Raw genomic sequence first — 26,808 nt, 5'->3', positions numbered from 1 at the left:
GAAAACCTCAAATACTGCGAATGTCACTGCAAATATTTCACATGGCCGTAATTAGCTGTGTGGCCAAAGTAGGAGCACTATAGAAGTAGAAATTCAACAGTGTAAGCTATGGAAGAGGTTAAAACCACTACAGAAGACAGTCCCAGCTCAACAGTAAACTGGATTTATTGGTTTAATTTTACGGACACTAGTCAGATAACGATGCCTTTGAACAATAGTAGCAATGCTTGAGCTGCTGAGTCTAATCTTGACCTAACAAGTAGTTTTAAAACTGGCCTATTAACTGGAATGGTGTGACACTTGGTTTATACCTGTTTACCAAATGCTTTCTCTTTATATTGCACTTTTGTCTCAGCTTGTGGCTGCAAAGCCAGTAGAGGTGACTTACCTGCAGTCCCCCACGCCACCCAGTCGCAGCAAATGGCAAGGAGAGAACAAAACAGAAATGCTTTCCCGCAGGAAGTGGGCCAATTCAAGGGGAGCTGCACAAGCTTGACTTTCTGGAGTTTGTTCTGTTGAGAAGATGGGTAACTTCTACTAAGAAAGTCTTCGTGAAAGAATAAGCTTAAATCAGACTGTTCTCGCTATGTAATAGTCATGTCTGTCCGAAGCTGTCCACTGAGATTATAGATAGCAAATAAAATAGACTAAAGTAATGTATGGCCACTCATTTCTCTTCTGAAAAGGAAATTCCTTGGGCCAGATTCACTACAGGGGCATAAGCAGGCACAGGTCCACTGACAGCCACTGAGTTGAGCCAGCTTACGTCAGCCCAGAGTCCAAAGCTTCCTGACAGGCTGGAAGCCATGACAGAGTCATACACTTTATCCATTCCCACGGCCCTGAAAGAATTCAGATTCTCCATCTAATAGTCATACACAGCCAGCTAAACGACTATGCTTGCTGGGTGAGGCAAGCTGGCATAAGGCTCCTGAGCCCAGCATGACTCCACGGGTGGTTAGCTTGGTCCCCGGCCAAAGCAGTGAAATTGGAAGGAAGTATGTGGCTTCTCTTTGGTACTTTGTGGTTTGACCATCTGCAGGGAGCTTGAGTAGGCGAGCATCTCTCTTTCTGCCCATCCCCTCCTCCATACCAGGCCAACAGCCAAGGAGCAGTGATAGTCTCTATCGCTATAATAAATGACGCTTCTATAGAGCTTGCCATCCGAGGATCTCAAAGCACTGGCAAGCCTGCACTTCGAACACTGCATTCAGCTCCGGCACCTCAGTAACAGAAAGACGTAGAGGAAAGAACAGCAGCAAAATGATTGCCGGAGTGGAGGGGCTGGTTTATGATGAAAGAGCTTGGCCGTGCGGGATGAGATAATCACCTAGAGTATCAGAGCTGTGCCAAGGGTGGGGATGAATGGAGGGCATAACTATGGGTAATGGGATGAAGGTAAGAAAAGGAGCATTGACGATACCATGGGGAGTCTTTCTGGCAGTGAGATTTATTAAATAGTGAAGGAGTCTTTCATTGGACGTGGCAGAGGCCTCACCATATGGCAGGCAATTTTAATCTAGGAAATAGCTCTCCACCAGCAGGCGAGGGACTGGACAAGTGAGATGAGTGTTGAATCTCTAATTTCTGTGATTAATTGGAGAGCATCGTTAGGGGTTACAATCAGGGAAAACTTTTGTAAATCAGTGTTTCCATTAGATTTCTATTTTTCTAGGGTAACCCATACCTTCCCTCCCATCTCCCCCAACTTTTGCTTTGGCCTGAAACGTACTGGTACATGGCCAGAGAGAAATGTTTGCTGAATACAGCTGAGGAGGGTGGGGAGGGAAAAGTACATTCATGTCATTTTTACGATGCAAGATTACAAAAAGCTAAAAAATAGACTTTTGTGGTTTCTGAAGCCATTTGGCATTCCTGGGTGGGAGTTGATGAGGCTCTGGGTTTTTGTTATTATTTAGACACGCTTACATTTTGCAGGGCTATTTCTCTTCAGTGTGGGTATGTGTGGGTAGTAAAGCAGAGGGTATTTTGGGGGAAAAAAACAAAGTTAAAAATGGCCTGGTTATCGAGTTTAGAAAAGTGCTCATTGCATGTGCAACCACTTGTTTTTTTTAAAAAAAAGAGCTCAAATTTGCTGTAGATTTTGAGGACGTGGGCATGCAATACCAAAACACAATGAAGTATATATGGGAAAACAACTGAAGCAGGCTCCTCTTGAGCGGAGATCCTGAAGAATAGATATATTTCATACGCATTTCCTGATTTACGTTAGTTTGTATCTAGTACTGCGTGGGAGTGTGGGTTTGTACAGGAGTCAGCTAAACCTTCTGGTGGACTCAGGTTGGATTGTTTCAAGGTTGCTCAGATAAAGGTCCACACAAACAAAGAACTCTTGGCTGAACTCATGGAACTCATAAACTCAGAGAGCAGCGTCGGCCCAATATGCTGGGCTGTGATGATCACTAACTGTTGCACCAAATTCAATTCTCGTGGGTATCTAGCTATTCTTCGAAACCCATCTTCAGTGCTGAAGGATTGTCACTAAATCATGCATGCTCAGAAGAGAATCCTATTCACTAGCATCAAGGGTTAAGTGGCTTTTGACCTCTCTGTCCCTATTAGTGCCCAGCATACTCCTAATCTGTCCTAGGACAATTCCTGTGGATCTTATTCTTCCTGATTCAGGCTATGTCTACACTACTGCAGGATCGATGCTGCTGTGATCGATGCACTGGGGGTCGATTTAGCGGGTTTTGAAGACCCGCTAAATCAACGGCAGACTCCAGTACTCCAACAGGAACAAGAGGAGTAAGAATAATTGACGGGAGAGCATCTCCTGTCAACCCAGTGTGGTGCAGACACCACAGTAAATCGACCTAAGCTAAGTAGCTGGAGTAGCGTAACTTAGGTTGACTTACCGCGGTAGTGTAGACATAGCCTCAATGTTGACTCAATGTCAGTCCAGTAAGTCAAGAATTATTTCACTTCTTTCTGTTTCTTTCTCCCAACATTGGACAATTAAACACTATCTTCTCGAACGGTAACAGTCAACGGATCAAGTTGTGGGCTCAGTTACACTGGTGTGTAAATCCAGACTGACTCTGCTAATTTCAGTAGGATCACTCTGCATTTACACCAGTGTAACTGAGAGTAGTTTTTGGTCCATAGTTTTGATGTCAGACAAAACTTAGAGAAAAACAGTCACTCGATCAGATTTTGTAAGAGAAATAAATAACTACGCTTCATTCTCCCAGTAGCATTGCCATGCGGTGTGACAGTTTTCTGAAGGAGATATTCTTATGGCTTCAGAGGCTTGCGCTCAGATGCTGGACAAATCTCTCTTGACCAGAAGTGACACAGTTATAAGAGATGCACATTCTTTACTTGTCAGGTTCAAGCACTTATTAACTATTGACTCTCAGGTATTCTCTGATCTGAACTTCTAAAAACACAAAAACATTAAGATTTCTTTTTTCCTGGTCCCAAAGTACATACGGACTTATCTAACAAGTGCATCCCATTTGATATTCTCTTTACCCATTAATCCTTTCAAATGGAGGAAAAAGGACTTTAAATTTCCAGTTAACTCTCTTTGTTCAACTAATGCTTCCTTGTAAAACCTTAATATGGCTAGTTTTCCTCTCGGGTTAATTAATATTTGATTAGTCATCTGGAAAGGTCATGAATGTTTATCAATAACAGCAGAGAGATGATTGTCTTCCAAAAATTATAATATCTGTAGAATAATTAGGCATTCTTGATAACAGCTAGACACAGATCTTTATTTACTCTTTTGCTGTGAGTGGAAGTTAATTTTGTTTGACTATGAAAGAATTAATCCCAACCTCTTCACAGGGTAGGTTTGTCCAAAGCTTCTTTGGTATCATTTTTCCTATTGTGAACACAATGCTTTTTTTTCTGGCTGAAACAACTGGATTTGTGGAAAGAAACTGGAAGAACTTAGTATAATAGGCCTGACTTTGGTGAACATTGTTGATCTGAGCCCTTTGTTGTTTTTGTGGACTGGAAGGAGATTGAAAAATCTGGCACTTTACAAAACACTGTTTATAGCTTTGGCTGTTAAGAAAAGCTGGAATCGAGTCATTTACAAAGCATCTGATAACCTTTTCAGAGCTCCCGTCTGCTTCAAATTAACAGTGTTTATTTTCTTTGCCTCTGGTTCCAGCTCAGTGTAATCAGTTGACAAATCTTCGGTGACTTTAGTTAGGAGCATGTTTGAAAGGTACGTCTGGTCTGTTGCTTACACATGCAAAATTTTCAAAAAAGATTTACTTTTACTACTTCCTTGCACATTCCTCCCGGTTGCTGGTTTACTGAATGTACCCTGTACAAGGACTAGATTTATAGAGCATCTGCCTCACCTTTGGAGAAGACTCTGAATGCAGATTATTCCAGGAATCAGAGACAGAAATGCTGTCGGGGGCCATAGTTTCTTGGGCAAGGCCGGCAGGGGGTATGTAGTTGAAACAAGAATTACTGAGGTCACTCGGTATGGGAGTATGGTAATTCCAGAGAGATTTTTAAATCAAAGCACAAATCGGTAAAGCTTTACAATGATGGCTTTTTTCCCATCCTGGACTCAGGTGCCTTTCAGCCAGCATGCAGCCCTTGGCTGTGTCTGTGCCGAGCTTCTTTGGCAAACGTTTCCCTCTGCAGCTAACACAGCTGCAGCTCCTTTCTTGTAGAGAGCCTTACTGTGTACATGGCTCTCACAGCCACTGGCATTTTGAGTGCAGCGTCATTTTGACTTGCTCTGAGAGCAGACTTGTGAAAAATACGACCTTGCCAGTGCTTCCACTGCAGTTAACGCGACTGGAACGGCACTGATGTGAGCAACAGTAGGAAATTTTTGCCCCACCCCCGAACCCTTTGTGTAGACTGCTCTTGAGTATCAGCATTAGTAGGAGAAGAGTAAAGGGTGTCAGGGGAGGCTGCTTTCAGGGGGACAAGTGTTGCCAATGCTCATGATTGATTTCATGATTTTTCTTTGTTTCCCTGTAAAGCACCAGCTCCTGGAGTCATATGATTACATAATAATCTCAGCTTTCATTAAAAAACAGTACTTTTCTAGTCCTCGTGGCTGAGGAGAAAAGGTTGAAAATGTGAACCTTTAAAGGCGCCGGTACAAAAAGTGAAAGAACCCCAAATGTATCATTTTAATAATCTCAAGGCTTTTATGTCAAGCTCATGATTGGAGAGAGGGGGAAGAGTAAGATTAACTCAGCTGAGTTTAACTGACACTGTGGGATCAAGCTGATGAAAGAAGATTTTCTCACCTACCCTATTAAAGCTCTCCTCAGCAGGTCATCACATCTGCAAAGCATCCTCTCATTTACTGGCTTCTTTAAGTAGGAGATTTTCTGTATTAATCTTTTCATAGCTCTCCCACACCTCACAGGATGTACTGTGGCTAAATCCTAGAACCTTAGTTAGGCAGGCATGCTAACACCTTTGATACGTAGGCTAATTAACAAAACTATGGTTAACCGCCTTCCAACTGCACACCCCTAATTGTCACCTACCACCTCACACTGAAACCCATATTGGGTATCATTAAACAATTACAACCCTTTCTCAATAGGGACCCCATCCTGAAAGAAATTATTCCTGAACCCTTTCTTCTGGCCTTCAAACAATCCCCCAGCCTCACCAAGCTCATCATCAGAAGCAAGCTCCCCGCAGACCAGGACCCACGAACACAAAGGGGCACCAGACCCTGCCAGAACAACAGATGCAAAACCAGCAGCCATAGCTCCATTGTTACAATGATCAACACCCTCCCACAACACACCTCTCCGGATTCCTGGGTCCTACACGTGCCTATCACAATATGTGGTGTACTGACCCAGTGCACAAATGCCCCAGTAACCACTATGTGGGTGAACCCAGACAATCACAATGCTCTCGAATGAATTCACACAGAAACATAATAAAAGACAAAAACTTTCCTATCCTGTCACCCATGGGCCAACGCTTTCCCCAAAATGAGCAATCCCCCTCTGACCTCAGTCTTTGTCCTCAAAGGAAACCTGCACAACGCCTTCAAAAGATGAGCTGGGGAGCTGAAATTCAATCTTTGCTAGACGCTAAAAATCACGGTTGCAATAATGACGGGGGATTTATGGCTTATTCTGACACTCTTTTTGGTCGTCTGACTGCAGGGGTGTTAATGGGCCATGTCACCTTGAACGGTCCTTTAGAACGTGTGTTAACCACTTATGCTAAACAATCTGTTCCACCTTGTACTCAGCTTTGACACTCTGAGTCCCTTCCCCAGACCTGAGGAAGAGCTGAGTGTAGCTTGCAAGCTGGACTCTTTCACCAACAGAAATTGGTCCAATAAAAGATCTTGCCTTATGCACCTTGTCTCTCTAATATCAAAACTAGCCCACATTTGCCAAGCCTACTGTAGCTGTTATACAGACTCCCTATGTACATCACAGCTTGAATAGCTTTAACATTAAAATTAAAGCATTTTAATATGCCTTAGCACATGATATATATAGTTTAATCTTGCACCAGGCCAGTGGTTACAGGTCAACAGTGATGAAGAAGGGAGGAGAGAACTTTATCGTTTCGCATCTGTGTTACAGGTAGGGTGCTGGGGAGAAGATCCCAAGAGATGGGAAGGATGATCTGGAGCCAAAGAGTATGAGCCCTAGTGTCACCCAAGGCACCCATGGTGATGAGATTACATAAGAATTTATATAGAATAGAAGCAAAGAGTCTCTTTGCAACCTGCACCTTCATCCCCCCTAACTGCCCGAACTCGCCTCCAATCCCTTAATGGGAAGCACCCCAGCCAGACCAGACCAGCTGACAAATCAGCCCCTCCCAGAATTGGTATTGTGCAGGTTAGCCAAGACTAATGGAGTTCCCCACACATATGACTTAGTACAGACTCCACAAATCCCAGGGCCACCATTGCCCTTCAGACTGTCCAAGTCAGTATCTATTTGATTTTCTTGCTAGGTAAGCGTTGGTCATGACAATGAGATGCACTGGGGGTAGAGGAGGGGTAACATGTTCTCAGAAATTCATCACAGAAATAGCCTTAGAAGTGATCCATCTTGGGCTGGAAACTTACTTGGGGTGGGCGAACGTTGATGGATTTTTCAAGTCCCATCTCTTTTCCTGCCCAAAGGTTCCCACAAATTTCCCGTCTGGGGTCCACAGTCTGGCGCTTCTGTCCGAGGAGCCGCTCAGGATGAATGAATCTGAACCGAACATGAAGTGTTCGACACTCACCACAATGCTGTTATGGGCTCTCCAGCTACACAGTAAGGGAGGCTTTTCCAGAGAGCCCTGGGACAATGGACACAGGAGAAAGAGATTCAGGTAGCTGGCCACTAATCATAACCTTAAAAAAATCCCAACAGAGAAAGCAGAATCCATGTCACATGAATGGAACCTAGGCCATGGGATTGATCCAGGTCAATAAGGCTTCAGGTAAGAAGTGGGGTTATTCATGTGAGTGATGCATTTCGTTGGGTCTGACCTACCTTAGATAAAGGGGGAGGAGTTGTATAACAGATTTTTTTTCTGTATTTTATCATCTTAAAACCATCAGCGCAAAAACCATCCTGTATTAATTCCTGGCTAATTATCCTGAAGAGATTCAGCCTTTGACCTTGTGTCCGATATACTTGGCATGGATTAATGAAACATTTCATACCCAATCTCATCATTTAATTAGAAAAGGAAGACAGGAAAAACTGAATGCTCCCAGCAGCTAATATGAATTTCCAAAGCAGTGACCAGTCCCTGCTTCCAGAATGAAGATCCTCATTACCTTTAAAAATGGAGAATAATAAGCCCAATCTTTTGTCCTTACTCAGGCGAGACTGCCTTGGGCTTAATTAGGATGTGTGAGGGAGACAAGGGTGAAGTTAAAAAGCGAACACATGGACAGTAGCACCATTGGGACATGTACACAGTGAACCTAAAGTAACTATGATCTCAGCATGGTAACCCTCCAGCTGCCCTTCCCACCTTTCTTCTCTCTGCTATTAGTTGACTTCATGTATGGGATCAGGAATGGAATCTTATTTGTTCTGTAAAACACTTAGTACACTGTATGTATTGTACGTACTGTATAAATCATTGTTAATAACTCTACGTGACTGGCTCCGTGGAATACTCCAGTTGTGGTGTTAGCAAGATGCTTATCGCTCTAAGTAACTTGTTTACTTAGCAGGCTTAATAATTGTATCGCTTGCTTTCTGCATGTGCTGTGTCTATAAGCCCCAGCATTGGAGATTTGTAAGGGAAGCAATCCCGGTGCTCAGCTCATGTTATTAGCTGAGTCAGCAAGAAAGGAGCACTTTAGAGGCTGAGCTGAACTAATCTTATCTTGTTGCAGGCAACATGGCCTTTTGTCTCTCCAGTTTTCTCCATAAAGATTTTTTTTAATCATGGAGTCCATTCAAGGAAATCAACAGTCTTTGCTTTCCTGCCAGAGATGTAAATGAATGTAGCAGACATATTTGTGGGGGATGCCTGAAGGCCATATTTAAGATGGTGATGCTACAAACTACCATGGCCAAATTTCATGCTTACAAACTAGAAGTTCAGGGAAACCCCAGGAGTTCCTGTTCAGGAAGAATGGACCAGTGGTTAGAGCATTAGCTTGGGAAACTCAGGACGAATTTCCTGCTTCAACAATGTCTTCCTGTGAGAGCCTGGGCAAGTCTCTCTGTGTCCCAGTTCCTCCTCTGTAAAATGGTTCACTGGTAATGGGAGCCATATGGCATAGATGTATTGAGCTTTCCCCACCAACCCCTTTGGCCAGTGGAGCAGTCCTGATCTCACATATATACGTTCACACATATAGAGAGGCCTCTAATCTGCAGTTCTGTATCAATTGTCTGTAGGACTGACAAGCTAATTGGGTCAGAACAGCTACCACAAAGCCCTGGGGCCTCGAAATGTGAGGGCTAGAATAGTAATGTGTTCCTTACATTATTCATGAGTGATGAAGAGTTAGAACATGCTGGCTTGGGAACATTAACCACCTGGTGAAATGTTTTAGTAGATTCATAGAGTCCAAGGCCAGAAGGAACCATTGTGATCATCTAGTCTGATCTCCAGTCTAATGCAGGCCAGAGAACTTCCTCACAGTAATTCCTAGAGCAGATCTCGAAGGAAAAACACCTAATCTTGATTTTAAAAAGGTCAGTAATGGAGAATTCACCACCATCCTTGGTAAATTGTGATGACTCTCACCACTAACAAAGTCCTGTGGATTGAGAACAGTGCTGTATTAATAGTTCTTACCAGGCTTTCTGGGTGATGGCTAGATGGTCCAGAGGCTCGCTGTGCAGAAGGAACAATAGGACTGATAAATGACAGGGTGGTAACTATAACTAAACCCGTCCCATGAAGCTCCTGGCAACAGCTTACTTCACTTCAGAGTCTGGTCTAGTGATTCCAAACCCATGGATAATTCTCAAGCTACTGTAGCTACTATTGGTTGTCACTGAAACTTCTGGAACTTTTCTTCCAGACCTCTGTGAAGTCACCAACTCGCTGCCAGGCTTCTCTTATTCAGACACTATGGCACAAAAATGTCCGTGTCCTGACCTGTGGGAGGGGCTTAGCCACCTGAAATGGTGGTAGTAGCCGGATGGGCTGGGCATGTGTGTGCTTGCAAGCGTGCATGTGTTAGACCTGTGGGATCATAAAAACACAAAGGGAGCCGCTGGTAATTCAGTGAATCACATCTAGTTGTAGGCAGGCTCTTTACTTAAATATTATTATTTATTGTGAATTGACAATGTCTTGTTGGGATGATGAGGCTGTGCAAAACCAGAGGAAAAAGTGTTCCCTGCCTGAAGGATCTGACAACCTAAATCAGACAGCCACCTGTCAGGCAGACAGCTAAACTTCTAGGGATGCGGATATTTTAGCAAATATATTGTAACAATCCATGAGCACCAAAAACAATTTTCATTCTGCTGCACATCAAGGGTACTCAGAACTTCATGGCTTCTGTGCTAGTGGCAACAGAATACCTGGAATGAAAAGCTCAGGTCTTTGCCAGCTGATGTACAGGTGAATCTCTGCAAACTGTGAGCAGTGCAGTTCCTATGACAAACAGCTGGGAAGTTCTGATCCCATCCAACGGTGTGTACACCCACACCCACACCTGTGTGTGTGTGTGCTTGCCAGTTCATAAAAACCTAAACAATGCTTGTTGAGTTATCACTGAATGACCTGGGCAGAAAATGTGAAAACAGAGATTGAACCAAAATCATAAAATTTGGATCTGGATTCTGCTGGGGGGGCTGGAACAATTTGTATAATGAGGGTGCCGAGAGCCATTGAACCAAACTGTAAACCCTCTATATAATGGAAGCCACTTCAAGCTGGGGCGTGCAGTAGCACCCCCAGCATCCCTCGTTCCAGCATCTATGGATTCTGCCCCAGTGTAGGGCACTGGGGTTTGGATTCAGTGATTTCAGGCCCATTTTTAGTTTTGAAGAGATGTTTGGAGGATTTTTGACTCACCAGGAGAGAATGACAGCTCCAGGAATAAAGGGTGGCATGGAAGTCCTAAGATGGATAATAAAGACTCGGGAAGTACCTATTCAAGTTTGCCTAATGCCTGCCGGAGACATTAAAAAGATGCCTGACATGCTCTTGCCCAAAGAAGTGAGCAATGCCCTTGACAAGTGAAGCACCGTGGACATGAACTCCCTAGGGATAATTAGGAAATAAATAACAACACACATGAACATTGTAACCCAGTGAACTGCTTTGTCCCTACATGCCAAGGCCATTTCCATATACCGAGAATGAAGCGTCAAGATTTACCTGAGTTCTAGGGGACAGCCCATAATCTGAAATGTCCCAAACCTGGATGAATCCACCTGTGTCTCCAGATACAAGAACACCGTTCATTTGATTGGTGGACAATCCAGTCACAGCCACATCCTCTGTAGCTGGGGCATAATAAAAACCTGAAACAACAAGAGAGGATGAAGGGTAACGCTTTCAAAAGCCTATTACACTGACACTGTGGAAAGTGACTTCATTAGGTAGCTCGTCAGCAGCACTTCACTGAAAAGAGGATGAAAATTCTTTGTTCCTCTTCTAACTCTATCACACTGCACCTATTATTAACACAGGAAAAGGCCTCTCTTCTGCTCTATTAGAGTCACATTGGCAACACAGGCCTCCTCACACTGTATCACAACTGTTATAATAAACAGGTGCTATATTTAATACCTTATATCTATATAACAACTGTCGCCAGAAGAATGCCAATGTGCTTGCATATATAAAATTAGTCACCCACTATTGAAATGCAGCCACCTCTGGGTTGGAATCTGGCAGCCACTCTAACAACACTGGGTAACAGTTCTTGATGTTGTTTCTCCTTAAAGAGAGGAATATTGCCTTCAGTTGAAATGCTGGAGTTTTTTTGGACAGTTATTCATGTTGGACTTTGGCAGAGAGCATGGGACCCACTCCAGAATGGCCAATACGCCCAGTGGTAGGATACTCACCTGGGATGTGAGACACCTGGCTTTGGAGCAGGGACTTGAATCGGGGTCTCCAACATGTCAGGTGAGCATCCAAACCACTGGGCTATAGATTCTCTCTCTCTTTGCCCCAATGAATATTTAGTTATTTATGCAAAGCGGAACAAAAGAGAACTAGATAAATTCATGGAGGTTAAGTCCATTAATGGCTATTAGCCAGGATGGGTAAGGAATGGTGTCCCTAGCCTCTGTTTGTCAGAGGTTGGAGATGGATGGCAGGAGAGAGATCACTTGATCATTACCTGTTAGGTTCACTCCATCTGGGGCACCTGGCTCTGGCCACTGTCGGCAGACAGGATACTGGGCTGGATGGATCTTTGGTCTGACCTAGTATGGCCGTTCTTATGTAACAACTCTAGCAGGAGTTATCTATAGACAGATGGACTCTCTAGCATGGGTGGGACATGTGCCTGGGGTGTAGGAGATCCAGGCGTGCGTCCAAACCACTGGGCTGTTGGCTATTCTGGGGATTCTCTCTCTCTCTCGTTTTTGTGTGGGAAATTTTGAAAGCTCTCAGTTTTGTTCTGATGTGGAACAAAAACAAATTCTGAAACCTCACCATTTTTCATGGAACGGAAGCTCAGCATCTTGTCAGGCGTCTCATGGATGTACCCCAAAATCAAGGGCTACTTTAGAAAATATTGGCCAGAGGGTGTGTCCACTCAGCATCTGGGAGGTGCGATTCCCACTGCAGGTGGACATAACACGCACCAGCTCTGCTTGAGATAGTGCCTCAAGATCACACTGCAGGGACGGGGCTTAGCCTGAGGATGTACCCAGGAGGTTGGGCAGGACTGTACTTGGGCAACTAGCCCGAGTGGCTGCGTGTGACTCTGCAACCGTGCTATTGTTAGGTGCTAGATTGAGCAAAGCTAGCATGTGTATGTCTACCTGCCCTAGGAATCACACCTCCCCGAAGCTATGTAGACGTATCCTTAGTGTCTCTGCGCAAAACCTGATCCTACTGAAATTAATGGGAGTTTAGCCATTGACTTCAATGAGGCCAGGATTTTGCCCTCTGCGTGTCTGTTTGACTCACAGTTACTGGTAGTCACCACAGATGGAAATTCCTCAGCTGCAGTGGGTTTCATTTTCGGTAACCGCTCACCATGTACAATTGCAGCTGCCTGGATTGCCATTTCCCACTCATGAACTCTGTGCTCCCTTTTATGCTTTGCTAAAATGATCTGTTCCAGTGAGCGTGGCTGTGCATTGAATAGCACTGCTTTGTCTTTTTGCATGGTAATTTGTTGTACGTTTCCTGGAGTTAGTTTAAGGCTTGCTCTTTGGTTTTCATTTTTGTAGTTTTTTTTCTCCCCCACAGGGATACTGAAGTGGGTCACTGAAAAAAACAAAACAAAACCCAGCCCAACCCCAATCACTGGGAAAATACATTTCCCAAGAGAAAGGGTTTGAATATCCTGTTTTTAAAGCTTTTCTCATGTCCTGTTTGGAAGCTTTTCTTGTTAGCTAGCATTTTGGTTTTGTAAATAACATACATTTTCCAATTGTTCTTAGTGCCAGTATCTGAAGTTCCAATACCTGGAATATTGGCACTATAGGAAGGAGAGAGAATAAATAAGCATCAGATACATCCCTGCCGTTAGACCAGGGAAGAATTTGGCTCTTTGGGCCAAATCCTCATTCCAGTGTAGTTGATGGATGTTGTGCTTTTAATTCCAAAGGCATCGTGATTTGGTCCAATAATGTCTTATGTCTCTCAGTAGGACTATGGTTATAGCATATGTTGCCAGAATCCTTCTGAGAGAGAATTTCTGGAACAACAGATCAGTTAAAGATCCGAACACACCAATGAACATGGATCAGTTTAATTGCAATCCAGATTTCAGTCAGATACCGGCTGCAAGGCCTTTAACATTAAGCTGTGTCTACACTAGCACTTTTGTCGGTATAACTTATGTCACTCAGGGGTGTGAAAAAACACACCGCTGAGTGACACAAGTGACACCGACGGAAGCGCTGGTGTGGACAGCGCTACGTCGGTGGGAGAGAGCTCTCCCCTTGGCACAGAGCGGCTACATGGGAGATCTTGCATTGGGACAGCTGTGCCGCTGTAAGGTCTCTAGTGTAGACATGGCCTTAGCCCTGGTCTACACGACAAACTTATGTCAGGACAACTACGTTGCTCCAGGTTGTGGAAAAACGACACCTCTGAGCAACGCAGTTATACAGAACGAACTCCCGGTGTAGACAGTGCTCTGTTGACAGGAAGGCTTCTCTCGCTGACTGCCTCTCGGGGAGGTGGAGTACCTACGCCAATGGGAGAAGCTCTTCCCGTCAGCGTAGGTAGCATCTTCACTAAGCGCTACAGCAGCGGAGCTGTGCTGCGGCAGCGCTGGGAGTGTAGATAAGCCCTCAGTTACAATTAGCATCGGCTTTAGGAATAGGCGGGATAGGTGATCAACCAAAGCATTTCAGAGGGAACATCAGAGCTCCGAACACTCGGGGATGAATTCACCTGCAGCAAGAGACCCCTGCGCTCCAGAAGCCCATTTACAGAGTACAGGGTGCAGAAGAAGCCAGCTAGCTAGAAGACTCCGTACTCCTGACTGTGGGTTGCAGAACAGCTAGCCAGAGGACACGTTCCTTTCTCTAACATGGGTTGGGCATGAGACATGGAGAGGATGGGAAGGAAAAGCAATAGTGTACAATCCAGGATTAATTACTTCAGGTTAGATGGAGGCATCTCCCTTTTTTCTCTAGCACCAAACCAAGCCGTTTCTGCCACATCCTCATGGCTTGTTGGCCCACAGACCAAGAGGCCTGGAGGAGACACATGCACCTTCAGGTCTCTAGATAGGCAGCAACGAGCTCTTAACACCTGCTCCCCATTGAAGTTAATAGCAAAACTCCCACTGACTTCAGTGAGCCAAGATTTCTCCACAGGCCGCCAGGATCCAAATATCTAGCTGAAGTTATGATGACTTTCACAGGTAAGTCTTACCAAATTCCCGTTGTTCTGCAAAGACGCTCCACCAGCGAAGGTTCCCGGCATCAGAGCTCACAAGGATTGCACTGTCTTTTGAAACACCATCCAGGGATCGATGCTGGAGAAAGAGTAGTTTATCCACTGGAGGATGTGACCTAAAATTCAGTGAAGAAGATGTTCAGACCATCCCCAACCCTTTGTTTTCTTTAAAGTCCACCTGGCAGGTCAAAACACCCATTGGAAAGGAGGGGAAAAGCCCAGAACTATAAATGCGGTTGCATTTGGGAATACTAATCACATTTTCCTGTGATTGCTTTCTTCACACAGACATAAATTAACCCCCCCCCACACACATTTAACTGTTTTTATTTAACTATTCATGCCAATTTCTACAGGAGAACTCCCAAATAAATGTCTGTATGTATTGGCTGTTAAACATCCAACAAAACTCTGCATTGTCTTCAAAACTTGAGCTACAGGTATCAGAGTGCTGGGAGCAAGAAGTCAAAAGTAGGTCTGAACGATGGTCCTGAACCTGCAACGGGTGGCATGTGGGTGAACTGCTGTGCCCATGAAGAGCCTGACTGAAGTCAGCGAGACTCTGTACCATCTCAGGGGCCTGCCCATGTGGAGCTCATGGCAGGATTGAGGTCTAGTGGGTATATATTTAAAAGAAGTTGGCAGTTTTTTGTTCAGTGGCAAAGGGATGGGGAATGTCTCCACAGCTGGTGGCTCGTGGTGCGGTGTTCCATATCACGTGGCTGATATTCCTAAACCCGGGGGAAGAATTGCATTTGGCTCCTGTTCAAAACCTTTGCAAAGGGTGTAATTCTCCTCGGTGTCCCTATCAGCCCAGTAATATTTCATTAACCCACACCACTGGAAACACCGGGCCTGATCCAAAGCCCATTGAAGCAGACACACGTCTTCCCATTGACGTCAGGCAGCCTCGGACCTGGCCCGTCGGTAGATTTTCACACTGAGCCAGGGCAGGGATGGAAAATGAAGTCACACTGCTGAAACTGCGTGGAGAGGCAGGCCCCGGGCGTCTATTAAGGGTCAGATTCTGCCATCCCAGTTGAGGCTGGGTCCAGCTGATATCAGCACAGTGCCAGTCTACATCTGCAGCAAATTGCAACATCCTCCCACCTCTGGCTCAGCTGCTACACTGAGGATGGCCTCAGCCATTCCCCACCTCTTCTCAGTCAGGTGGCAGTAAGTGGGTGCACAAGGTCTGGGTATAGCCAGTGGAGGGGTGTAAGGGAGGTTCTTACTCCCATGGATGCATGGTGCCTTTTAACCCTGTATAGCATAGACCAAACCCATAAAAGCTGGCTTAAATTTAATGGACCCAATCCTAGAAACCATCTACTCTCAAAGTTCTTGTCAACATCCATGTCACGCAGGATTGGGCCCAGTTTCCCCTCAGTGGGGCAGATCCTCTGGTGGCGTGAATGGTCATAGTTCCATTGAAGTCAGTGGTGGTAAGACACTCTATACCTGCTGAGCAGCTGCACCAAGGGATTGAAACTTGCCCGCTGCCCGGGTGCGTTCCCAGATTTCACCATTCAAACATGCAGGCCCATGCAGTCAGGATAATGCTCATCACAGCTATAGCTGCTTGTCGTCTTCAAAGCACCTTGCAAACATTAATAGTGCTTAGGCTGGTGCTTACCTTTTGCGAGAAACCTTCACTGTTTGCCCAGCATGCTGACATGATCTCAGGTAGAGAGAGCAATGCAGATTCTTTAGTGTCAAGCACCCGGTTTTCAAGTGTGTTTTTAATAAATAACAACACCACCACCCACCCACACCCAGCAGGTAAATCATCAAGGAGGATGTTACAGGGAAATAAGACACCAACATTTTAAGCAGCAAGGCTCTCATAAAAATGCCCTCTCCTTTTCATGCTGTTTGTTAGAAGAAAAAAACAACAACTTGGAAATGAAGCAACTCTAACACCCGAGCAAAGCCCATTACTTCCCCCAGCCCATAGTTTAATGAATAACTCACCATAAGTCATTAAAAGAAAATGATACCTTTCGGGCTGAGTCTGTCTGAGGTAGAGATACACACTCTGGGATTCCACATCCCACACAATAATTTCTCCATCGAAGCTGGCTGAAGCAAGGAGCCCAAGAGAAGGACAATAGTCTACAGTCAGGATGTCCTCTTTGTGCAGCTGCCCACCCTTCCAAGAAGGATGCGCAGTAACATATAGGGCCTACAAACAGGCAGAGAACAGAATAAAGCTCAGGTTTTACTAACTTGATTAATAAGACATACTGGGGCAAATTCCATGTTGATGTGAGCAGATGTGGGTTCCTCTGACTTCAATGAGGTTTTTACCACTTACTCCAATGTCACTTCCATGGGTGTAACAGAAGGAACCGTGTTGTTCATTTAAACACAATCAACAACTAGTACCCTGTTTTTTAACAGGTGGCTATTCCCATTCCACTCCTCCTCCTTTACGCACCCCAGGTTCAAAGAAATCATAAAGGACGATTTTCTGATTCCATCCCACTGCGAGCAATGTTTGATCCCGCAAAGCTACAAGTCCCATGACTTCAGCTTCTTCCACTACCTCCAGTTGGTGCAAGTTTTGGCCAGTCTGAAAATGCCAGACCTGTTCGAAAGAAAATATATTTAGTTTTATCCACCCACAATGTTAGCCGTATCTTATCCGGCCTCTCACAATGGTGCCTGGTGTCAGATGGGGAAAAAAAGGCACAAAAGATGATAAATGAAGTCTCTGTCTCAAAGAGCAGACAGTCTAAAGATGTGCTGAACCAAAACTAGGTTCTGATCACATCTGAAAACTTCAGAGAAGTTCCTATTTGATTCCAGAGCAGAATATTGCAGCTTGGGCTATATGCTAATTGTCACACCATGTAGAGTCATCAGAGCTTTGCAATGATTGTTATAAAGGCTCTTAATATACGCAGTACGAGCAACATGGTACTTCCTGTCTATCCATATTTAAGGCCATTGTAGTGAACTGACAGTGTTTGACAGAAAATCCAACTCTGATAGCAAACGGTGAGCACGTTAAGTGTGTTCTGCTGACTCACTGGGGCAGATGGGAATGTCACTCCAGAGAGAGGACCTCAGCTGTGAGCTGAGCCAACCTTGGGGAGGAACCCTGCGAACAGCCAAACCTCAGAGATTTTGTGGTGAGTTGTTTTTGTGAATGCAGCCAGACACCAGAAAAGGGGCTACATTTTGACCTGCTACAGCTTGTGTGGGCTGTGCTTCAAGCAGGGTGGGGGAATCACCTGCTCCCAGCTCTGTATTCTGGAAATGAAGGAAAGGTCAAAGGAACTTTGTCACAAGAGCAGCTCTATTCTGTTTCAGTAAACAAACCTTTATGGTCCCATTCCTTGCTGCCGTAATGAGCCTCTGCTGGGAGTTGTCAAGGGCCATGCATGTAATCTCTTCCTTCCCATGGGCATTGTTTATGAGGAGGCGTTTGGCCCCCGTCTCCACATCCCACACAGCAACAGTGGCATCGTCACCTCCTGTCACCACCTGTCAGCAGAGAAAGCAAAGTTTGAAATGTTCTGGTTTTGAGTTGCTTTACGTTTTGCTAAGGAAAGCCCTAAGGAGCAGTATGGAGCAGCGTCTCCGTTTGGAGCAGGACTTCACCTTCCCTGGATGGTGCATCAGTCTGCCAGTTTATGCAGAAAAGCCAATTTCCCCACTTCAACCCATCTATAATATAGGCAGTGGCTGGTTCAAGGCAGCTATAGACTGATCCATATATATCCATTGAACTGAATCACTGAAATCACTGTGGATAAACACTTGTGAGGTCAACAGGGGCCAATGTAGAATTGTTCTCTGCAATTTATCCTCTCCAGTGCTATGTTCAGTCTAGTTTGAAATTACTTCAAATTTGTCAACATCCTTCAGCATGAAGAGGGATCAGAGAAGAGCCATGAGAATGACTGAAGGATTGGAAAACATGCCTTAGTGAAAAACTTAAGGGGCTTAGTCTGTTTAGCTTATCAAAGAAAAAGTTAAAGGGTGATTTGTTCACAGTCTATAAATACACACATGGGGAGCAGAGAGACAAGGTGGGTGAGGTGATGTCTTTTATTAGACCAACTTCTGTTGGTGAAAGAGACCCGCTTTGGAGCTAGACAGAGATCTTCTTCAGGTCAGAGCTCTGGGTAGCTCGAAAGCATGTCTCTTGCACCAATAGAAGCTGGGCCAATAAAAATATTACCTCACCCACCTTGCCTCTCTAATATCTTTGGAAGGACGTGGCTACAACACTGCAAACGGCATGAAAGAAATTTAACGCCATAGGGTTTTTTTAGTATAGCTGACAAAGGTGTAACAAGAACCAATGTCTGGAAGCTGAAGCTAGGCAAATTCAGAGTAGAAATATGGTGCAATTTTTAAACAGTGAGGATAATTAATCATTGAAACAACTTCCCAAGGGGTGTGGTGCATTCTCCAGCACTGGAAATTTTTAAATGAAGATTGGATATTTTTCTTAATGATCTGCTGCAGTTCAGCTACAACTATTGAACTTGAAGCAGGAATTAATACAGTGAAGTCCTAGGGCCTGTGTTGACTAGATGATCACAGTGGTCCCTTTTGGCCTTAAAGTCTATGAAAAAAATGGAGGCACTTCCATCACATCTCTTGGAAGACTGCTCCACAGTCTTATAGAGCTCAAACATCAGTTTTCCTTTGCTCATTTCCATTCGATTTTGTCTTGTTATACTGCCGTGAAGCATCCGAAACAAGTCTCCTTGTTTGGTATTTATGTCCTGGGCCTAGGCATTCCCTAAGACATACAAGAGCTATTACTGAAGAACAAAAATCAGTAATGAGGAATTGAAACATAGGACAATGCTGAGTGTGAAAGAGGTGAGCATTCCAAAAACACTCAGAAGAGACTGGTGTTGGCCAGTTCAATGAAAGATGTGATTTAGAAAGGTTTCTAAAGGCAGACGTGTGTCAGGCTGCTAATGAGCTCTCATTTGGCACTAGCACTGCTTGGAATGGGTGTGAAATTTGGAGACCAAAGGGAGCAGAGGACAGAGCTGAAGAGGTGGGTATATTTGGGGCGGGGGGAATATTAAGAAGCGAATCTTGACAAATTGAAAGGAGTCAGGCTGACCAGCAAAACAAGAGGAAGAAGATGCAAGGGATTGTGGCAGAGGATGGGTATGGAGGGGAATTTATAGAACAAGGCAGCTGGGCACCACACAACTTGCTGTGTGGTTCAATGGCTGACAGTTGAACACGTACAGTGATGGCAATTTGTTCCTAGCCTCACGTATGAGAGTAAAGATGTCAAAGCTGCTTAGCTGCAAACCCCAAGTACTGCTGAGCTCAGCTTGGGAGGCGCTGGAGATGTCACCGAAGTCATGCTTTCCGGAGCCAACGGGATTTCTTTTTGAAACTTTTGATTAAGGCAAAGCTACAAAAATGGTTATCGTACTACACTATACTTTAATTAGTACTTATTCAGGATCGGTTTAATATTCAAAGATCCTGGCTAAAAAGAGTTGAATGTACCTGGTTTCTCAGTCCTTTCTTGCATTTCCTGGCAGCTGCTCCCCTCCCCTCCCCTCCCCGCTCCCAAAATATGACACGGAAACACATTCTGGAGCCAGACAGGACACAACCCAAGCCAAACCACATGAACTCAGGGTTCCGTGATGGTGGAGGAGATTTAGAAGGCTCCTGGACTTGTTTTCTGGGTGGGTTAATGGCTGGAGTTTGTTGTTCTAACCTTGTCCGCCCTGTTTATTGCAGAAGGAATGCATCCCTGAAACAAAGTAACTCTTTTCTTGTGGCTTCTGACAGCGATTCAGCCGCACGTGTTCCAGGGCACACAACCCTTGACTGTGCTTTTCCAGTTGGTTGAGATGCAGTCAAAACAAGTGAGTGACTAAAGTCTGCGAGCTGCCCCGGGTGAAGAGCTCTGCTTTGCCTTATTTGCACTTAGTGACTAATACTGAGGGTTGGACGGATGGGAGACAAGTACGTAAGCCCATTGTCTGCCTGCTCTGGGTCAAGGAAACAGACAAAGAAACCAGCAAATGGTGCACAGCTGCTTCATCCCACTGTTTGCTTCTCCAGAAATAAAACAGGGAGATTTTAGTATAGAACAAGAGCAAGCCCAAGTTCTTGCTTTTTCCTTCCATAGGAACTCACTGGAGAAATCGCTAGCGCTCGGGGAGCTTCGTATTGCTCTTCTTCTTGTCCCAGAGGAGAAGACTGTGACTCCCTCAATGTGCTTACATTTTAATTCGAGACCTTAGAGCACCTCTCAGTCAAGCTCTGAAGAGTCTGGTCATCATAAATATACCTCTCCAGAGGGTAATGGGGTGGAGGAGGAATCCCTGCCTGGTGCAGGGATTGGATGTGTTGACCTATATTAAAGTGCCTTCCACACCTAATTGCTATGGGCTTAGTTGTGTCTGTAAAGCACTGCCCCGCCCTAGGGGCGTTTCAGAGCTGCATCATTTTAGCAGGAGCAGCCTAGTCCCATCTGTGCACTAGATCTGCTCTGGTGCATGGTCCCCAGTCCCCAGCAATTCCCACTTTGGGAAAATGCCTGTGGCTAGCGGGAGCAGACCCAGCTCACCACTAAGCCCTTAGGTAAAAGTCCTATAGAATTTCTTAGGCATTTAATCTATGCCTAAGGTCTCTAGGAGCCAATGGAGGCTGAGACACGTTCACTGCAATGGGAGCTTTGCCTGAGTCCAAACCATATAAGGATTTCAGCATTCAGTCCACAGTGAGCACTTTAAAATCCTGGGATCAGCATGCAGCTTGAGAGGGTGGGCTGTCGGTTGGAGATCTGTGTGGGGATTAATGGAAAGGAATCCTTCCATTAGGCTGTGGAGTGGCCAGAGCTGCTTGCTCCTCAGCCACCATTGTAGCAACAGGGCTGCCCGCACTGCTCTGGCCAGTGCATTTGAAAGAGAGGAAGCTGGGCTCTTTTCTGGCTTGCACACTGTAATTGCAGATCTGTAGTCATTGGGGATGATGCCTGAGGCAATGGATCAAATTTGCAGAAGCGTTTGTGTGCTTTTTCCTGCATCCTTTTTGCACCTGCAGACTCTTAACTGACACCCAGAGACGTATATGGACGTGCAACACACACACACACACACACTTTTATGGATGTGCAAATCCGAGTTTGTGTGCCTGCATTAGGATTTGTGCAGCACCAGTCGAAAGCATGAAAAAGTGCATGAGCACATCTAAAAATCTCTCCCAACTGGATTTTCAAATTGCCGGCAGAGCATGTGCCTCTGGTAACTGGGAAAGCCAGTTTTTTACTTGGAATTTCAAAAACTGGACTGGGAAAGTCACACACAGAGAAGAAATACAGAGATCCATAATGATGTTTTTACAATCACTTTCCTGGAACTGGTTTCTCTTGCAAATCTAGCATAGAAACTAGAGATGGGTCTGAACCAAACTCCCAGATCCAAACACCCCCAAACCTTTAGAGTGTTCAAAATCTATATCTGATTTTCTCAGTTGCCCCATATCTACAGTGGGCCAAACGAGTATCTCACATGCAAACACATAAAGGGGTTTAAATTCTGCATTCGTATCCAAATTTTTTGGTTTAAGCCCAACCCTACCAGAAAGCGGTGATCAATAAAGTTATCAGAAGTGCTGACCTGGTGGAAGAAGGTGTTATACAGAGCACCGCATAATGGTGCATCATGGGTAGCCAGCATTTCTTCCTCAGGACTGTCATGCGCTAGCTTCAACAATCCAATATAATCAGCACAGGAGACTAAGAGGAGATGGGGAGACTGCTGGATGAGCAAGAAGGGGAAATCCCCCTGTTCTAGTGTTTGTTCTGGCTGGACACATGGGAACTTGAGCGCCAGTGTCTGCAGACAGGCCTGTGAGAAAATATCCCAGACTTTCAGGACCTGAGAAAGGAGAGAGAGAAGCCGGGATTTATTTACGTGTTTGCTAGAGGCAGCTACTAGTGGCTCTGCATACTCCCAAATTTTGTGGCTCAGGAAGATTTTTTCTATTTACCATGGAGCGACGTGCTCGTGCTTTGTGATGTTTTAGCTCGTCCCCTTATGTACTTCCTTTCACACCCCATCTTCTGGCAGAGGTAAGGGCGTTGCTGAAGCGAGGCCAGTTACAATATATTGCACAAACACTGAGACTTTCATCTGAGCTTTTCAAAGGGCTTCATAATCATTAGTAGAGCAGGGCGAATAATGGTTTTTGGTTTGTTGGCAATTTCAAAAGTAAAAAAAAGAAATTATTCCAGGTCGAACTGAAAACTAAAAATTTTGCAATTTTCAACAAACCAAAAAGTAAAAAAAAAAAAAAAAAAAAGAAAAGATTTTGGGTCAAACAAAACTTTTGTTTGTATTATGACCATTTTTAAATGTTTGTGGATTTTTTAAAAACAAAATTAAAGAGCATTTTGAAAGACAAAGGTATTTCAAACCCCAAACATTCAAACATTTCATTCTGAAAATGTCGAAGTGAAGCATTTTAATTTTTTTCTGATTTTTTTTTCAAAACAAGCAATTCCAGGAAACCAACACTAAGTCGCAAAATGTTTGAGTTGCTGAATTTGCATTTTAATAAAAATATAGGCCAAAAAATGTCACACAGCTCTAATGCTGGATTAATGCTTTTATGCACACGATGCCTCTGGAAGGGGAGCCAAGTATGATATTCTCTGTTTCACAGTCCCATACATTTACCACTAAAAAAGGACTTCCTTGCTAGCCCTGATTCTTAGGGAAATGGCAGCATGTAATCATATTTGCTTTTATGTAGTCCAACTACCAACCTGCAGTGAAGGTGCGTGCATTCTTTTAAAGCACTTATTTGGCTTAAAATTATTAATTGCTACAATTGCTGAGAAATTTCACCCCCTCTTTTAATTGCCTGCAAAATGAAAAAATTTCAAAATACTGTAATAACAACCTCTTCAAAAGGCAAGAGGAGATAAAAGAAACTCCTGTTGCCTCAAAAACAGCTGCACACTCGTTCCTTGGCCACAGTTACACATAGACTTTCCATATGCTTTGACACTGGCATCAGAATACTGGGAATGCCCATGATGTCTTTCAGCCCAGGATCTCAAATCACTTTACAAAGAATCATTAGTTAATGAAGCCTCACAATGCCCTGATAAGGTAGGTGAGGAATTCATGGAAATTGCTTCATTCACCTATGGAGTGAAACCTGGCAGCTTTGTAGCAAAGGAAGTAAAGAATGGCATACTGGCGCAATACACTTCTGTATCCAATTGAAACTGCTGGAGGAATTTTGGGAGGCAGAATGAGCTGACATGCGACAAGAGCACTGGTGTCAAAATGCCTGTTCTCATGAAAAGTGTCTTAGAATCTTTCAGGACCACAAAATGGATGGGAGTGCCTTCGTTTTACAACCCAGTCAAAAGCTGGCCCCTTGGGCAGCGCGGTACCCATTAACTTTGTGCTGAGTCAGGCGTTTCGTTCGTCATGACTCAGATGGAAGAGCGCCCCCTACTGAACCCCCACACCACCTGCTGCAGCACCTCAATGCTCCTTGGAGGTCTTCTACCCAAACACTGATCCAGTGATGTATCAAATGTAAATCTGGCATGGTGCATATTGAACAAGAGAAGGAGAGGTGAACATTGCTATTAAAGGAGGAGCGCTGGCTAAAACCTAGCACAAATATGACAAACCGCGTCCTTGGAATAGCTGAATACGTGTCCTCGGGGCTCATGGATGGCAACTGCCAGAACTGTAGTATAATGTCCCTGAAAGGTAGCAATTGGCCAGCTTGTGACATATTGGTTCCAGAGTTGCACAGCATGATCCACCCCTCCGGTAACCAGCAGATTCAGGGATTTGCAGTAGTCGAAGCATTTTACACCCTCGAAAAAATAGGAAAAAAGCAGTAAGTGTTTTGGAAAAGTTTGTACAGTCTATGCAGAGTATCCGGAATGAGGCTGTGCAGTGCAGAGAGGCCCAACTAGGAAAAGACTCAGGGCTCATCTATACTTAAAACACTGCATCGGCGCAGCTGCAGTGCTTGTGAGGATGCTCTATCATAGAAGATCAAGGTTGGAAGGGACCTCAGGAGGTCATCTAGTCCAGCCCCCTGCTCAAAGCAGGACCTAAACTATGCTAATGGGCGAGAGCTCTCCCATTTGTGTAGTTAATCCACCTCCCTGAGAGCTGGTAGCTATGTCAGCGGGAGAAGTTCTTTTCATATTTCAGCTTTGGGATTCAGATATCAGACATTGTTACTTTTTTATCCCTGATTGATAAAGAAAGGGTTCTGAGAATAATTTAGGGTCACAAAGAAGCTCTTAAATATTATGATTAAAAAAATGCACTTTCCCCCCCGTCTCGCATAATCTACTCAGACATACAGAGGAAACCTTTGCACTTTGCAATTAGAATTTCTGTCCGGATGGGAGGGCTCCAATTCTTTCTTTCCAGGACTAAATTTTTCTGTGATTGTAGACCAGAGGGGGGAAAAGGCCTGTTTTGATTTCAGCAATGCTAAGTTCTGTTTAACTATCCAATTGCAAAACCACAGTGAACTGAATGGAGCTAATTTAGATGCTTCCAAAGATTTGGTTTCAAATTCTATTTTTCCTGAATTTCATTAAGCTTTGTGGAGTCTATCTATGCTGTTGCTTTTATTATAAAAATAGAATTGTTAGCTAGTAAAATATAATTGCTATTTTTTTTCATATTGAATTAAAACAGCGTAACTCCCATTGAAATCAATGGGAGCAGGTTAGGCACCTAAACCTACTTAGGTGCTTTTGAAAATCCATCTAGCTCAGGGGTGGGTAAACTTTTTGGCCCGAGGGCCACATCGGTGTTGCGAAACTGTATGGAGGGCCGGGTAGGGAAGGCTGTGCCTCCCCAAACAGCCTGCCCTCGCCCTCACTCCTTGTCCCCTGACCGCCCCCTCCCAGGACCTCCTACTCCTAACTGCCCCCCCCGGGACCCCACCCCCCATCCAACCCCCTGTTCCCTGACCCCCTGACCACCCCCCCAGAACCTCTGCCCCATCTAACCATCCCCTGCTCCCTGTCCCCTGACTGCCCCCTGAGACCTCCTGCCCCTTATCTAACCCCCCCACTTCCCCCCTCGCTCCCCGCCCCCTTACCATGCCGCTCAGCGGCAGGACTGGCTTATTGGAAAGCCTGGGAGGCGGGCGGGCGCAAGCCGCGCTGCCCCTGCGACGGTGTGGCTGCAGGGGAGGGGGGACAACCTCCCCAGCCGGGAGCTCAAGGGCCGAGCAGGACGGTCCCACGGGCCAGATGTGGTCCACAGGCCATAGTTTGCCCACCTCTGATCTAGATGCCTATATGCATCTTTAGGCAATATCTCACAAAGACCAGGGTACGGTTACACGAGAAACTTAAGTCTATATTAAGTCTATATTAGGTCGACTTACAGCCACTGCAGTAATTACTGTGGTGATGCATGTCCACACTGCCCTCCTTCCACGTGCTCACCAGCAGCGCTTCCACTGACCAAAAAGGGACAGTGTGTGCTCTCTTTTCCTGTCCTTTTTCACTAGGCAGGAGACGTGTTCTCTCTGCGAGAAGCGCCAGGCGGCTTCCCAGCCGGGAATGGAGAGCAGCGGGGTGGAAGGGGTTCCTGGCAGGCTGCCCCTTCCACCCCCCTGCTCCGCATTCCCTGCTGGGAAGCCGCCTGGGGCTTCTCGTCTCCCCGCTCCCCTCTGGGAGTAAATGCAGAGAGAACACGTCTTCTGCCTAGTGAAAAAGGACAGGAAAAGACTGACAAATGTGCAACCCTGTAGAAAGGAAACAGGGCCCTGTGGTTAGGATACCAGCCAGGGGCTGGAGAGACCCAGATTCAATCCCCTGTTCTGTCATAGACTTCCTGTGTAGCCTTGGGTGGGATCCACAAAGGTGCCTAAGCTCCAGTGTGATCCACACAACTCCTGCTGACCTCTGGAGGCGTCTAAAGTAACTTGGCACCTACGTTTTTTGGGTAAAGATTTCCTTGGGCTCTTGTGTTCCTGCCTTGGAGCATGCACACTGCTGCCCCACTCCAGGCATATAAACGCCGATCTCCTGCCTAAATCCCCGAGTGATCCATGAACCGGGGGAAGAGAGGCATTTGCTCGCCTATTTCATGGGGCCCAATCCAGTAGGCCACCTCTGAGCATGCTGCTGGATCGGGTCCCTTTCAAACTCTGGTGGTGGCCCCGGTGCCCCTCTTATAACCTTTAGTCCAGTGGTTAAAGCACTCACCTAGGATGTGGGAGACCCAGGTTCAATCCACCTGCTTGAGGGGGGAGAAAGGAATTGAACCGGGATTT

The 26,808-nt window shown here is 45.2% G+C and overlaps 1 protein-coding gene across 1 annotated transcript in view; it reads right to left on the bottom strand.

Moving 5' to 3' along the window:
• LOC102930765 (WD repeat-containing protein on Y chromosome) overlaps window positions 1-26,808 on the bottom strand; it is a 50,600-nt gene that overhangs the window by 12,826 nt on the left and 10,966 nt on the right. The window contains exons 9-16 of the mRNA XM_037914547.2: window positions 24,179-24,370; window positions 22,143-22,403; window positions 17,845-18,009; window positions 16,958-17,107; window positions 16,518-16,702; window positions 14,494-14,633; window positions 10,798-10,943; window positions 7,070-7,287 (exon numbers count right to left, since the gene is read on the bottom strand). Of these exons, the coding sequence (XP_037770475.1) occupies window positions 7,070-7,287; window positions 10,798-10,943; window positions 14,494-14,633; window positions 16,518-16,702; window positions 16,958-17,107; window positions 17,845-18,009; window positions 22,143-22,403; window positions 24,179-24,370 (1,457 nt within the window). The remainder of the gene's footprint in view (window positions 1-7,069; window positions 7,288-10,797; window positions 10,944-14,493; window positions 14,634-16,517; window positions 16,703-16,957; window positions 17,108-17,844; window positions 18,010-22,142; window positions 22,404-24,178; window positions 24,371-26,808) is intronic.

Source organism: Chelonia mydas, chromosome 14 (genome assembly GCF_015237465.2).
Source record: "Chelonia mydas isolate rCheMyd1 chromosome 14, rCheMyd1.pri.v2, whole genome shotgun sequence".
Taxonomy (NCBI): domain Eukaryota; kingdom Metazoa; phylum Chordata; order Testudines; family Cheloniidae; genus Chelonia; species Chelonia mydas.
Note: the sequence above shows the minus strand (reverse complement) of the source record. Positions and strands in the feature narration are given on the sequence as shown.